The sequence below is a fragment of the Vipera berus genome (assembly GCF_964194415.1).
Source record: "Vipera berus genome assembly, chromosome: 13".
Classification (NCBI taxonomy): domain Eukaryota; kingdom Metazoa; phylum Chordata; class Lepidosauria; order Squamata; family Viperidae; genus Vipera; species Vipera berus.
Window position 1 is genome coordinate 3,505,569 of NC_138216.1, and position 14,813 is coordinate 3,520,381.

Genomic DNA, 14,813 nt, shown 5'->3' on the forward strand with positions numbered 1-14,813 from the left:
AGGTTTTGCCCTGCATTTCCTAAAGAGAATTCTTTATCCTGTTTGCCTTGCAAAGTATATTTGCCTCTTCCCCATTAATTTGTAGACAATTCACTCACAAAACGTTCATTTGCGGAAGGGACTCTCCTCTTTGCACTGTTGTAAGCCACAACAGTGTTGGTGGGTTAATACCAAGCAATAAACCATACCCCCAATCAAGGAACTACCAACTCAAGAAACAGCAGCCTGATCAAGAATGCTCCTACAAACACTGACGGAAAGCCACTTGAATATAAACAAAGAGCAAAGCCCCAGTCCTTTCTAGCACTGATAATGTTACCTACTTGGGTAATGAAACGTCTGCAAGAAAACCACCAAACTCAAGAGAGCACAAAGGATCCCACAGTTCTCCTCCTCCTCGCCCCAAACTCCACTCCCTTCTAGCACTGATGATGTTACCTACTTGGGTAATGAAACGTCTGCAAGAAAACCACAAAGCTCGGAGAGCACCAAGGTCCCCACGGTCAGTCGTTCTCCTCCTCCTCCTCCTTTCCACAATCCCCATTCCTTTCTAACACTGATGATGTTACCTAGTTTGGTAATGAAATGTCTGCAAGAAAACCACAAAGCTCAGAGAGCACCAAGGACCCCACAGTCGTTCTCCTCCTCCTCGCCTCAAACCCCACTCCCTTCTAGCATTGATGATGTTACCTACTTGGGTAAAACTTGTAAGCCGCCCTGAGTCTTCGGAGAAGGGCGGGATATAAATGGAATTAAAAAAATAAATAAAACGTCTGCAAGAAAACAACAAAGCTCAGAGAGCACCAAGGAGCTCTCATTAAAGAGCCTTGGTGGAGCAGTGGGCTAATGCCTCCTTAAGGAACACCAGCTGCCTGCAATTAGTGCAGGTTCGAGTCCCACCAGGCTCAAGGTTGACTCAGCCTTCCATCCTTCCCAGGTAGGTAAAATGAGGACCCAGATTGTTGGGGGCAAGAAGCTGACTTTGTAATAATGCCGCTTGGGGGGGGGGGCGAAAGCCCTAATAAGCAGGCATATACATAGAATGAAGGCTACTGCTAAGCTTGTAAGCCGCCCTGAGTCTTCGGAGAAGGGCGGGATATAAATGGAATTAAATAAAAATAAAAAAAAATGACTTTGCAGGATATTTGAAACCAGCCTGAGACTTAGTTCCTTCTTCCAAAGCTACATCCTCAAGAGAGAGGAAGCTGGAAGGGCCAGCAAGATTGCCATCTTTTAGCCCTCTGGCATTAAAAGCCACTCCTTCCTCCCCGCTTAGTTTGGTTGAGTACACAGGAAGCTAACAAGACACTGGGCTTCTGACTGACTATATCGCTTCTAATTTTCATAAGCTGAGTTCCTTCCCGCGAGAACTTTAATGAGCTCTGGGACCTCAATCATAAACTTCAATTCCCCCCCCCACAAGACTGAATAGCGATGGTGGGGAAAAGAGAGATAAATGCAATTACTGTTTAGATCTCCCCATTATCCTGATGTTGCTTTTGAAGCGCTACGCTAGACGATCTCCTTAAAAAGCAGTCGTGGGTTTTCAAGGATTTTTATTTATTTTTTTTAATCTTGCTTTGTTCGTCAGGAAATCTCTTGAAATTTGCATCCGCCCTTCAGCTCAGGGGCTTTAATATGAGGCACTCTGACAAAGATCAGACTGTCTAAAGGATGCACAGGGCACTTTACGCAAAAGGCACTTGGTTGCCGGAAAACAAAATAAATCTCCTTAAGGCGTTTCCTCTCTCAGGTGTTTGCTTTCCGATGCTCTTCTGTGCTGCGGCTGATGTATAAAGATGATCATCCAGAGATTTATATTTTATATTTATTATATTTTTATACCGCCCTTCTCCCGAAGGACTCAGGGCGGTGTACAGGGCAATAAATACAAAAACAGGATACAAAAGATGCTTTAGGAAAGTCAGGCTCTTAAAAATGCAGTCTCTGTTGCCAGCAGCAACTCACAAGCAAATGTGAGGTTTAAAACAAGATGCGCAACGAAGAAATCATTGCATGCGCGGAATGGAGGTCCTTCCACTTTTTCTCTCATTATTTCCATTCCCCATAAAACAGACATGTCAAACACAAGGCCCGGGGACCAGATCTGGCCCGCGAAGTGGTTTCATGTGGCCCACAAAGCCATCCTGGAAACAGTGAGGGAACAGCCCCCACTGCCTTGGCCCTGGCCCAGAGACCCTCCTTCTGCCAGAGACCCCCAGATCTGTCCCACTCCTGCTCAGGCCCCCATAGGCACCCTTGATGCCAATGTAGAGCTGGCCATGCCCACCCAGTAGGCCATATGCACTCCAGATGTGCCCACCCTGGCCATACCCCCCCCCAGGGCAACCACAATGCTGATGTGGCCCTCAATGAAATTGAGTTTGACACCCCTGCTCTAGAGGAAGAGTGAGTCTTCTTTGCTGGGCTGTCTCTGCGGTTTCCAATATTAACTAAGTTTCCTGCTAAGACAGAGTAATTAAACCACCCTCGAGTTAATTAAAAGCTTGGTCAAATCTCGTTCAGCTGGCAATTCCCTGACCCTTTTTCTCCCTCACAGCAACATGGAAATAACTTGATTTTTTTAGGATGTGTCTGAATTTCCCAATCTAGCCTAGAGGCGGATATTGTTCAAGCGGCTCCCCTCCCAAATCTTAACCAGGTTTGACTTGCAGTGCATCACATTAAGCCTGCTTTCTTCTATCCGGCATCTCTTTCAGACATGTTGAGAGCCCCAGGGACATCCCTCTGAGGAAGACGATACCAAGCCATGGCTGAGTTCACACTTGGGGTTAAGCCCTCAAATAACTTGTCAGGCTTAAGATGTTGGTGGGTTTGGCACATGGAACCACACCGTTGAACCAAGGTTTGCTGAATAAATCAAAGCGGCTAAGCTCAAAGCCACCATAAGGACCTTCAACGGCAGTTTGCTAAGCAAAAGTAGCCAGGTTGCAAACGTGTGAATCTTGTTTCCTTCAATCTTCCCGGGGGTCCATTGTGTCACGTAATCCAAATTGAGGTAGAAACACAGCCACGGCGGCTTACCAACCATGGTCATCTCTCTCCAAGCTCTTTGAATCCAGAATCCACAACGCGGACCACAGATACTAACTAGTCTAAGCAAGATTCTTTGCCGGGGACTTCGTATACTATAGGCCATCTTTTTAAAATCCTCCCCAAGGCAAATTAGCCTCCCAGAACGGCTTGCCAAGCTGCATGAAGCTGACCCTTTACAATGGTGGTGTTGGGGCTGCTGACGGATGAGGCCTTCCCGTTGCCATGGTGACGAGGCCTGACAGAGCATCTTGCGCAGAAGATCGAAAACGGGTTTTCGCTACTTCAGACCCAGCCCCCGGCTTTCTTTTTATTTATTTATTTTCCTCCAGAGATACCGAAAACGAGAAACCCAGTTTAGCTTAGCCAACGCTCAACGGAACCGTGGCTTGTATTCAGTTGAAGTCCACTTCGGATTTAAGCAGGAAAGGTTAAAAAAAAATAAACAAGTTTAAATTTTCTTCAGATGTTGCAGAGTGACAGCAGTCCCGAAGGATTGTGTGTAGTTAACAAGAGAGTCTCCCACCCTCCCTTTAAAAAAAACAACCACGGTCTGTGTGTAACTCCTAATGATGTTCTCTCCTTACTTGGTGGAACCCAACAGCATTCTTGTAAGCAGGCTGAAATCCTTTGCCATCCTCCTACTGGATCTTGAAAAAGATTTTTCAGCCTCCTACTGGATTTCAAGATTCAAGGGATCTTTAAAAAAAAAAAAGGCTTAAAAGACCAGAGGTGTCAAGGTGGCCATCTCACTTGGAACGAGGAAGGGAGATGGCCCAAGTCTGCAGCCAACATCTCATGAACTTTAGACGAATGCGGTGGTACAACTTCCCTCCTGGTTTCTCGGTTTCAACGTCCATAAATCCAGCCAGCGTGGCAGGGGATTATGGGGACTCAGGTCCAACACATTTGCAAAGACCGAGGAGGTTTTGAGAAGAACGCGATTTCACGAGTCCTTCCCCTGAACCTCAAAGGTCATTTCTGGAGACCGTTAAGAGAAAAGTATAAAATCTGAAGACGTTTGGGTCAAAGGAGGAAGAACAGTTTGCTGCTCTGGGTGGTTATTTATTTATTCCTGGATAGGGGTGGGTGGGAGGTTTTTTTTAAAAAATTCTTTGAATCATCTGACAGAACAACTAACCAGTGGAACAACCTGCCTCCAGAAGCTGTGAATGCTCCAACACTGCAAGTTTTTAAGAAGAGACTGGACAGCCATTTGCCTGAAATGGTATAGGGTTTCCTGCCCTAGTAGGGGGTTGGACTAGATGACCTCCAAGGTCCCTTCCAACTTCTTCTTCTTCTTCATTATTATTATTATTATTATTATTATTATTATTATTATTATTATTATTATTATTATCATCATCATCATCATCATCATCATCATCATCTAAGCCACCCTTAGTCACTTGGATGAGATGGACTTCTATATAAATAATGTAATTTTATTTTTATTTTTTTTAAAAAAAGAAAAACACTTCCCTTATCACAAGCGTCTGGGCATGGCTCTGTGGGCTGACTCAAGCTAGGGAAAAAAAGGCTATTAAGGTTCAAATATTCATGCTTACCACCACGAGGTTCTCTTCTCCCCCCCCCACCCCCCCAGGCAATTACTTTCGCTTCTTTGTTAAAGAGCAATTAACAGCACCCTCGGTTTTCAGAGAGGTTTTGAACCCTTGGCTCAGCTGCTGCCTGCTGACCTTTCCAATTCCCTCCGGTGTCATTAAATGCAATGAGGGAAGGACAGAGAAGGGAAAAATGAATTAAAAGAAAAAATAGAAGACAGAAGAGGGCGGATGCACAATAAAGCACCGAGAATTCTCTTTAAAAATCAGATGTCAATCTGACTCCTAATTACGCCGGATTTTAAAATCCAATTTTAATCTCTGCCTTGCGACTACAGCCCAACTCCCAACGGAAAAAGGGCGGAAGAACCGCAAAATTGTTTCAAGAACGACTTTTCCAGAACTGCACCATCTTTGGAAGGGGGAAACTCGGTTCGCTTGGAGCAAAACCACCGCTTCCTGCTACATTTGGAAGTCTCCTAATTTCAGGAGAGCACCCAGCCGAAGACAACTGAGCAGAGGCCAGGTTGAGACATGCTTCCCACAGCTTAGCTTGCTTTTGATGCTGGGTTGGTTTTCCTTGGAAAGCAATACAAGGTTTAGCTTTAGGCAGGAATCTGCCCAAATCGTTTCGTTTCACGGAGCCCGCAGGGGAGAGCTTCCCACTGGATCACAGGCCACATCCACAGAGGTGAGCTGTGACCAAAAAACAAACAAAGGGAAAAAAACCCCGCAATTTGGGTCTCTCTCTTTGGAAGCCTGAAGACTTCAGATCTCGCTGCTGGCAAATCTGTAGCCAAAAAATCTGTAGCCTTGGTGGAGCAGTGGGCTAATGCCTCCTTAAGTAACACCAGCTGCCTGCAATTAGTGCAGGTTCGAGTCCCACCAGGCTCAAGGTTGACTCAGCCTTCCATCCTTCCCAGGTAGGTAAAATGAGGACCCAGATTGTTGGGGGCAATTAAGCTGACTTTGTAATAATGCCGCTTGGGGTGTGTGTGAAAGCCCTAATAAGCAGGCATATACATAGAATGAAGGCTACTGCTAAGCTTGTAAGCCGCCCTGAGTCTTCGGAGAAGGGCGGGATATAAATGGAATTAAAAAATTTTTTAAAAAATCACCAACCAGAACACGAAACAAGTGTGGTTCCTTTGCAGTGGATGAAATGAGAACAGAACCGGTTCAAAGAACTGCAAGGATGCTGTCTGCGTTTAGTGACTTGACGTGGGAAAATGGCCAGGAGGTTGTTAAGCGAAGGGGTTGCCAAGTGAAAAACCCCATGCGATCGCCACTCGCTTAGAGCTTTTCACACAGGACAGTACATGTTAACTTGACTGTAATGACAAACGCTCGACCGAGAAAAAGAGATGCTGTGGAGGTTAAAAATGTGGGCAGGGGTCACCAATGATTTTATGCAGATCAGCTTACTGGATTCCCCAAAGCTGCCTGCAATGGCGGCACTTAACCGGGCTGGGAAGACAGGTTGACGCTGGGCCCGCTCGCCCCTCAGAGGCAAAGCTCGTCTGCTGAGACATCCTTGTCATTTTTTCCACCCGCAGCTGAGCATTCATTTAAGGGGTGGGTTTTCCCCCCCCCCAAGCAGGGAGTGTCATCCCTCACCAAGGACCTCTTCTTCTTGATCCCTGATTAGGAACTCAGAAATGGCGGGCACGCCCGACTCCCTCATCCTTGCAGTGAGAGGATTAAAATTACTACAATTTATTTAGTGACCGCTCCAGGTTACAACGGCGCTGAAAAAATGGGACTCGGGATTTAGTTCTTCACGCTGACCACTTTGGCAGCATCCCCACGATCGCGCGATCAAAATTTGCAGGTTTCGCAACCGATTCGTATTTATGACGGTCGCAGCGGGTCCTGGGGGAGAGGGATTGTCACGTGACCCCCTTTTGCGACCTTCTCACCCGCAAACTCAACGGGGGAAGCCAGATTCACTTAACAACCGGGTTACCAACTTATCAACTGCGACGATTCACTCAGGAACGGAGGCAAGGAAGGTCGTGAAACGGGGCAAAAATTCACTTACCTGTCTCAGTAGCAAAATTTTGGGCTGAGTTGCGATGGTAAATCAAGGATTACCTGTATTCATTCCATACAAGAGCATTTAGGAGAGTTTAAGCTTTTTGTGATTAAAATTTCCACCCAGGTGAAAAGTGACGGTTTTCCCAACTGCAGGGAAATTTGAAAATTTGCCCAGAATGGCAACTGACCTATTTGGCACGGCTGTGGGCTACGCCGAAGACAGCCGGGCCACATTCTTTGGGACGGATCTTCCATAGGAAACCAGTATACATTAAAAAAACAGGGAGCACAATTTTCTTTTAATTACAAAAAAATTGAAATTACAATATAGTACAGAAACTTTTTACACGCAGATTAGAAGAGTTTTTTCTTTTCCTACCCAAAGAAAAATATTCTTTTTTTGCCCCCCCGGTTTTGGATTATTTTTTTTTTAGTTTTCAGCTATGTTATACAAAGTTGTAGAACATGCACCTCTCCCGTTCGATAGGGCTTAGCTCCTTATTTTAAATTAATTTCTCTCTCTCTCTCTTTTGCTAAGTGCAAATACTAGGTTTCTCTCTCCACCTTTTAAGGCAAGTTAAATGCAACACTGCAAAATTGATAATAGAAAGTACCTGTTAAAATGTCAAGCCGGGATCGGGGGCGGGGGGTGGGGGGAAATTCCATACACTTCTCATTGTCTACCCGTAAAGAGATGAACGCTTTTAGAGAGATATAGGTATATATATAGAGATATATATAAAAAAGAAGCTACAAATAAAAAAAACACACTGGAAAAGGTGGAATTTCATACAATTCCACTCTCCACCCAAGTAACTTTCAACTCACAGGCATGTCTGCTTAAAAGATTCAGGGAAGTTCGGATTAAAGAGGTGGGGGGGGGGGAAAGAAAAGCAGACCAACAGGAGTTTTAGAGAAAAACATGGCTTTGGGGGGGGGGGAGAAGCAAAGCAGAGAAAGTCACGGGCTTCCCCACAACCTCGGAGATTAATCAATCTGATCCAGAAAGGGACAATGAAAATAAAGGCGGTTGGCTTTTTAAAAGGAAAAACGCTATTCTGAATCTACGTGGCTAAGATGGGACCGGAATGGCAACACACGGAATGGAAGACGACAGAAAACTTGGGGGGGTGGGGGGTGGGAAAGGGCTTCAGGAATACGTCTCCCATCAGATTGAAATTCCCAACCGGTCCCATCACATTTTCTCACCCAGGAAAAGGGGTCCAACCTTTGCCAACGGGAATATTCCGCTATCGATGAGTCCGATCGATCCTTATGGATCAGGAATTACGTGGGCCCGCGCAGCCACACACTCGCCTGGGCTGTGGGCACCCTACCCTGGGGGGTGGCAAGGTGGGGGGGGGGGCGTGAGCAGCTTATTCAAAGCATCGCCAGTTCATTTCAGAATAATTTTTAAAGAAAAGCCTATCGGTAAAGTTTCGGGAGTTGCATGATCACGTCCAGGGGGAAGGCGGCGAGGGGAGAATTTCAACCGTTTTGATAGCCGTAAGGGAAAAACATAAAAGCAGATTGGATCATATTGTGTAAAGCAAACAGGTGGGCAGAATCAGGGGAGGAACTCTTGAAAAGCAATGGGCTTCACTCTCCTGGCAGTCCCCTGATTCTTTTTCACACTTCGGTTGAAATGGAGTGTGTGGGGGGGGGGGAAAAATCAAAATATTTATGGGCCTCGGTCCTCTGCTATGGCCAAAGGATCCTCTCATTCAAGGAATATACAGTTTTTCTCATGGAGGAAATTAAGATATATATTTTTTTGGGGGGAGTGGGAGGGGGTGGTCTGGGAGAGAAACGGAGTTTGTCCAGGTTCAAAACCATCCTTTGTATTATATTGCTTGTGCTGAGCCAAGGCCTAAGATGAAACCATGGGGAGATTCCCTCAGTTGGATTTATGTTCAGGAGAAGAAAAGCATTTCCTGCAATGTCTCCCCCCCCCAATCTGACATCTACCAGATGCTGGAGGCTTTCCAGGCTTCTGACCCAGAGAGACCCTCGCTGGCCAACATTTTGGAGGAAAGGTCATCAACCTGACATGTAGGCTGCCGGTTTGGGAAGGGAAGTTGTTTCTCAAGACACCATCGGGTCTTCCTGACTGAAATCACAAGAGAACCATCTGTGGTGCTCGCTTCCTTGTCCTCCAAGCTCTGGTGGGGCTGGCTGATCACGCAGCTTTCTGTCGTGTTTCTGAAGTCACCACCTCTTCCCAATGAAGCCACAGAGGAGGGAAGATGGCGTACAAGTCTACAAAAGATGGAAGGGGATTTCTGGGGGAACAGGAGAACAAAACCTATCCATTCGTACAACTGGTCTAAACCACTGTTCCTCAACCGTAGCAACTTTAAGATGGGTGGACCTCAACTCGCAGAGAGTGAGTTGGGAGTTGAGGTCCACTCATCTTAAAGCCGCTAAGGTTGAGGAACGCTGATCTAAAGCCGGCCCTTAACTGGTGCTTTTGAAAAAGCCAACACCTAACTGTTGAGACAACAGTAGAGGCAGATCTAGCATTTTGGTCACCTGGACTTCAAGAGCTTAAGGATGCATGAGGGAGCTTAGAGCCACGGGCTCTCCCAGGTAAGATGTTTTCCCAAGACAGATAGGAACAGTTCTCCCAGCTGTGGTAGCAACCTGAGCATTCACCCCAACACCAGCGAAAAGCCGAGGAGGCGCAACCCAATTGCACCCGTCTTTTCCCAGAATCCCAATACTTTGACCTCTTTGTAGACCAGCCAGCTTGTTCATCACTTTCTCCAGCGGGGGCTCCCATTCCACACACCAAGCGTCTCTAGAGAGAAAACCTCCACGGCCACCATCACTTCAGCCTAAATAGCCAAATCAGGGTTCCAACTCCAGACACAACTGCAGAAAAGCAGCAGCAGGCCAGGCCAATGGACTGATTTCATTTCAAAACCAACTTGGTTTGTCCTTTCAAAGGGTGCCTCTTGAGCTGCAAGCGAGGCGTGTCAAATTTCCGAGGGTCTCTCCAAGCCTGTTTTAGGAAATCCTGACACCCCCCCCTTGAAAAGGGCATCCGTCCCCTGCTTTCCTAGCCGAAGAGGGAAGCTATGGAAGATCTAAGCTAAGAAGACTCCACCACACCTGGCTTTCTGGAATTAAGGACTGCCACCTGAGTGTTTCCAATATTCCAAGGTGTTCCTTGGCCATCTTGCAACCTCTGCTTGGCTGAGGTGCTGGAGGCCGTACAGCTATGGAAGGAGCAACGCTATTGCTCAGGCTGTCTTGTTGACCAGAACACATTTTGGGCAATGCTGTCCCTCCAGCCCACCTCCTTCGGAAGCCCACTTCTCAACCAAGAGCACCTGCAGAAAAACAACAGTGCTGAGACAAACCCTTATTGCAAACTAGGGCTCCTCCGCGCCTAGCGGTGGGCGGGGCTGGAGGTCTGAACTGGGGGCCGAGACAACTGGCAGGGTGGGAGGTGGGAGGGAGGAGGAGCAAAGGCGGATTTTGTAATTTCGTGGGAGGTGAGCATCGACAACCAGTGTGTGGACTTTCCCTGCAGCAAGTTCCAGAAGGAACGGCGCCTTCCCGAAACCGGATCAGAACCGATGCCGAGGCTGAGGCCCGAAGTGCATAGGAAGGTTGTGCTCCAACTGTAGGTTCATTTGGGGAAAGTCGTAGTTCACCCTCATGTTGGGGAGTGGGGGGACGTAAGGGGCCGGGATGGGGCCGAGGTTGATGGGGCCGAGGTTGTTGTACAGGGGGTGCACCGGAGGGAGAGGGAAAGGGGGGTGACCAAATGGGTAGGGGCGTATTTGGTGGTGGTGGTGGAGGTTCTGGGGAACCGGCCTAGGGATGGCTTCGATCCGGGGTATCTTCTCTGCTGGTTTTTCCGCCGGAGGGCCGATCCGCTTAAAACTGTTTTCTGCAAAAAAAATATTATATATGTATATTATATATGTATATCACAGAAGGTGGGCAAGAAGGTGACAATTTAAAAAGCTTATGGCCACCCTGTTTGAATTGCATTCCCAGTATAGGATGAAGTAACCGGGTCATTTGGACTGACCTAGGTGCCACATCCATATTTCTTTAACAACAAATATGGACTAGCACTGATGGCGTTACCTAGTCGGGTCATGAAACGTCTGCAAGAAAACAACCCAGCTCAGAGAGCACCAAGGACCCCACATTTATCCTCCTCCCCCATTTTCTAACTGATGGCGTTACCTAGTTGGGTCTTGAAACGTCTGCAAGAAAACAACCAAGCTCAGAGAGCACCAAGCACCCCACAGTCCCCCTCCTCAAACCCACTCCCTTCTAGCACTCATGAAGTTCCCTAAGTTGGGTCTTGAAATGTCTGCAAGAAAACCACCCAGCTAAGAGGGCTCCAGGGAGCCCTCATTTCAACCCTGAGCTGCAAACATTCTCCTTTATTGGTAAAGACAAACCTTCCCACCAAACGCAGCTTCGCTGCTCTTACCCACTCAATGCAAAGAATAAACCAACCTCCGTTCTTCCTCTTTTGCTCTTCCTCCGCTTCCTTCTGAATTTCATGGATTATCTTCTCATCGTCCTCCTGTAAGGGACAGGAAGATCCAGAGCTGTCAGAGATCTGTAGGTCGATATGCTTAAATGTATACGTAAAAAAAAAGAAAAAGACGAAAATCTGAAATGCTGGACGAAGGCGCCCCTAGCCTCTGCAAGGAAAAAACAACAATCTAATTTCTTTTGCACGCCTCTATCTGGGACCTTGACTCATGTCTGCTGCTATTTATTCATGTCAGACCACCCCCTGACTACAGGACTGCAAGTACTTCACAGCTCCCCCTCCATCTCTGGTTCCCGAAATTTCACCCACAACACTTCAAAGCATGCCTTGAGGTCTTCTCCTGAGGAACAGCTGTCCGGAGCACTTGTGAGCGATCTCCGTTCTTCTCCTTGTCCAGAGAGGAATTATAATGAGCCAGGTCTATTCTCCGGCTCTCTGTCCTGCCACGGTTATCAACTCCGCTTTCTTCACTTTGCCATTTCTTCCCCCGAAAGTCAATAAATTGAAATTAACGACGAATGGCAACGTATTCTAAATGCAGAATCGATTGACTGCGATGTAAGAAGAAGGCTAAGGGCGAGGAAACTAATGCAAACTGCAAAACTACTTTCCTGTAATGTGGAAAATCCTATGGATTTGGAGAACCCCTAGGAAACATGCGGTCTCAGTTGAACATGCAATGCAGATGCACACACACGCACACACACACAGACACAGAGATGACTGAAAGTTGCCAGTTTCCCAATTTGGATTTTATAAAATATGTCTGGAAATGTTGCCAAAGCTCTCTCCCCGTCTCCCTTAGTTTTATTGTTTGATGGGAACCAATTAGCATTTTGGCAGGATGATGGGTGGGTGGGTGGGTGTGATTCAGTCCAACCAAGGCTCGTTCCTGGATTCACTAAGTCAGCAGTTCACATTCACAGATCTTCCAAGCTGGGGGCTCTTGTGGGTCTTGAAAAGTAACCGCCTTTCGTCCCCACAATGTAAGGAGTTTGCAACTCGCACAGTCTGGCTGTGGAAATCATTTGGAGCCGTACACGGGAGGAGGATCCTATTGTCTCCAGAGCTCCCCACACGGAAAGTGTGGAGGCTGTGCGTTGTGGTAAAAAGAGCCTCCTATTGAAACATATCTCAAAAACCAGGGGTAGGCGACCTTGGCTCTTTTCATGACTCGTGGACTTCAACTCCCAGAATTCCTGAGTCCCGGATCAAACTGCAAGACAATCTTGAGTCCCAAAGCTTCTCCAACGGACGTATTCCTTTCCAATTCCAAAAAATTAAATAAATAAATCCTCTTGCAAGATATTTTTTTTATACAGTCTTTCTATCAAGCCAGAATAACTGGCTAATTATTTCAGGATGGAGGGATTTATTTTAAAAGGGGGTGTTTTAAATGAGTCAATAGGAACCGGTTCCTCCATCTGTAATCTGATACACAGGCATATATAGATTCCCCCCCCCCCATTCCCCCCCTACATGTGTGGGCACAGCTGTTCCCAATAAGCTGGAAATGCTTTCATGATGTATGGATGTTCAGAGGGAGGAGGAGAACAAGGACTTTAAAAAAGAAAAGAAAAAAAACCAGATCATTCCCATATTCAACCAGAGAAAGGGCGACGGTGGAAAAGTGAAGGCAGAGAGGGTTAGGGTAGAAATGGAGAGAGGGCACCAGCATCAGAGGAAAAAGTCCTTTATAAAGAGATTCTACTGATGTGTACAGAAAGAAAACTCACAGAACAGAGTTTGGGGGGGGGGAACCTTGGAGGTCTTCTAGTCTAGTCCCAACCCTCTTCTTGAGCAGAAAACCCTCTACCATTCCAGACAAAAGACAAGTTTCTTCTTGAAAACCTCCAGTGAGGTAACGCCTACAACTTCTGAAGGCAAGCCGTTCCACTGATTCATTGTTCTGTCAGGAAATTCCTCCTTAGTTCCTAGGTTGCTTCTCTCCTTGACGAGTTTCCATCCGTTGCTTCTTGTCCTTTTGTTCAGGAGCTTTGGAGAATATAGCTTGACTCCCCTCTTCTTTGGGGCAGCCCCTCAAATATTGGAAGACTGCCATCATGTCAGCCCCAGTCCTTCCCTTCGTTAAGACGAAACGTTCCCAGTTCCCTCAATTGTTCCTCCTAAAGATTTAGCCTGCTTATCCTCTTTCGCTGCTCTTTTTCTAGAGTCTCAATATTTTTTTTTAATATCTGGTTAATCAATCAACCCCAAACAGAGAGATCCTAAGAAAGAGGACGACACCACCACACACACACACACACACACACACACACACACAGAGTGAAGGTTCCTCAAGGGCGCTAACGAATGGCATTTTTTAAACCACAGCCAGACGGTTATGGGGCACCCACTGAGATGGTGGAGAGAAGATGGGAATAAATCCAGGGGTGTTCCAGACACTTACCGTGGGGTCTGTCCAAAGGGAACATTTTGCGCAGTCTTGGCACGGGGCTCCCGGGGAACGCGGGTGCTGGCAGAAGTGGTCGTACCCATTAATGGCAGCTCGGCAGAGGTAGCACATCTGGGCCCCACAACGACAGGACATGCGGTTGCAGCCTTCCGATTTGATCAAGCCGGTGGCGCATTTGTGACACTTCCTGATACGGGCCGCCGTCATCTTCTCTTCTCTGGAAGGCAACAGGCAAGAGTTAGGTGGGTGCTAGAAAAAGGACACTTTGGCTTCAAGTGGGCAATGGCCCAGGTGCCAGATGGCTGAAAGCTGGGCTGGTCAAGAGGTTCACCTACATCAGAGGTCTCCAAAACTGGCAACCTTAAGACTTGTGGACTTCAACTCCCAGAACCCCTCAGCCAGGATGTCCAACCTTGGCAGCTTTAAGACTGGTGGACTTCAACTCCCAGAAGCCCTCAGCAAGGATCTCCAACCTTGGCAGCTTTTAGACTGGTGGACTTCAACTCCCAGAAGCCCTCAGCAAGGATCTCCAACCTTGGCAGCTTTAAGACTGGTGGACTTCAACTCCCAGAAGCCCTCAGCAAGGATCTCCAACCTTGGCAGCTTTAAGACTGGTGGACTTCAACTCCCAGAAGCCCTCAGCAAGGATCTCCAACCTTGGCAGCTTTAAGACTGGTGGACTTCAACTCCCAGAAGCCCTCAGCAAGGATCTCCAACCTTGGCAGCTTTAAGACTGGTGGACTTCAACTCCCAGAAGCCCTCAGCAAGGATCTCCAACCTTGGCAGCTTTTAGACTGGTGGACTTCAACTCCCAGAAGCCCTCAGCAAGGATCTCCAACCTTGGCAGCTTTTAGACTGGTGGACTTCAACTCCCAGAAGCCCTCAGCAAGGATCTCCAACCTTGGCAGCTTTAAGACTGGTGGACTTCAACTCCCAGAAGCCCTCAGCAAGGATCTCCAACCTTGGCAGCTTTAAGACTGGTGGACTTCAACTCCCAGAAGCCCTCAGCAAGGATCTCCAACCTTGGCAGCTTTAAGACTGGTGGACTTCAACTCCCAGAAGCCCTCAGCAAGGATCTCCAACCTTGGCAGCTTTAAGACTGGTGGACTTCAACTCCCAGAAGCCCTCAGCCAGGATCTCCAACCTTGGCAGCTTTAAGACTGGTGGACTTCAACTCCCAGAATCCCTCAGCCAGGGTCTCCAACCTTGGCAG

At 47.3% G+C, this 14,813-nt stretch overlaps 1 protein-coding gene across 1 annotated transcript in view; it reads right to left on the bottom strand.

The window, feature by feature from the left end:
* Window positions 1-6,934: 6,934 nt before the first annotated feature.
* Window positions 6,935-14,813, bottom strand: part of RNF216 (ring finger protein 216) — a 50,772-nt gene continuing 42,893 nt past the window's right edge. Inside the window, exons 15-17 of the mRNA XM_081338436.1 lie at window positions 13,595-13,817; window positions 11,142-11,211; window positions 6,935-10,557 (exon numbers count right to left, since the gene is read on the bottom strand). Coding sequence (XP_081194562.1) covers window positions 10,232-10,557; window positions 11,142-11,211; window positions 13,595-13,817 — 619 coding nt within the window. The 3' untranslated portion in view covers window positions 6,935-10,231. The remainder of the gene's footprint in view (window positions 10,558-11,141; window positions 11,212-13,594; window positions 13,818-14,813) is intronic.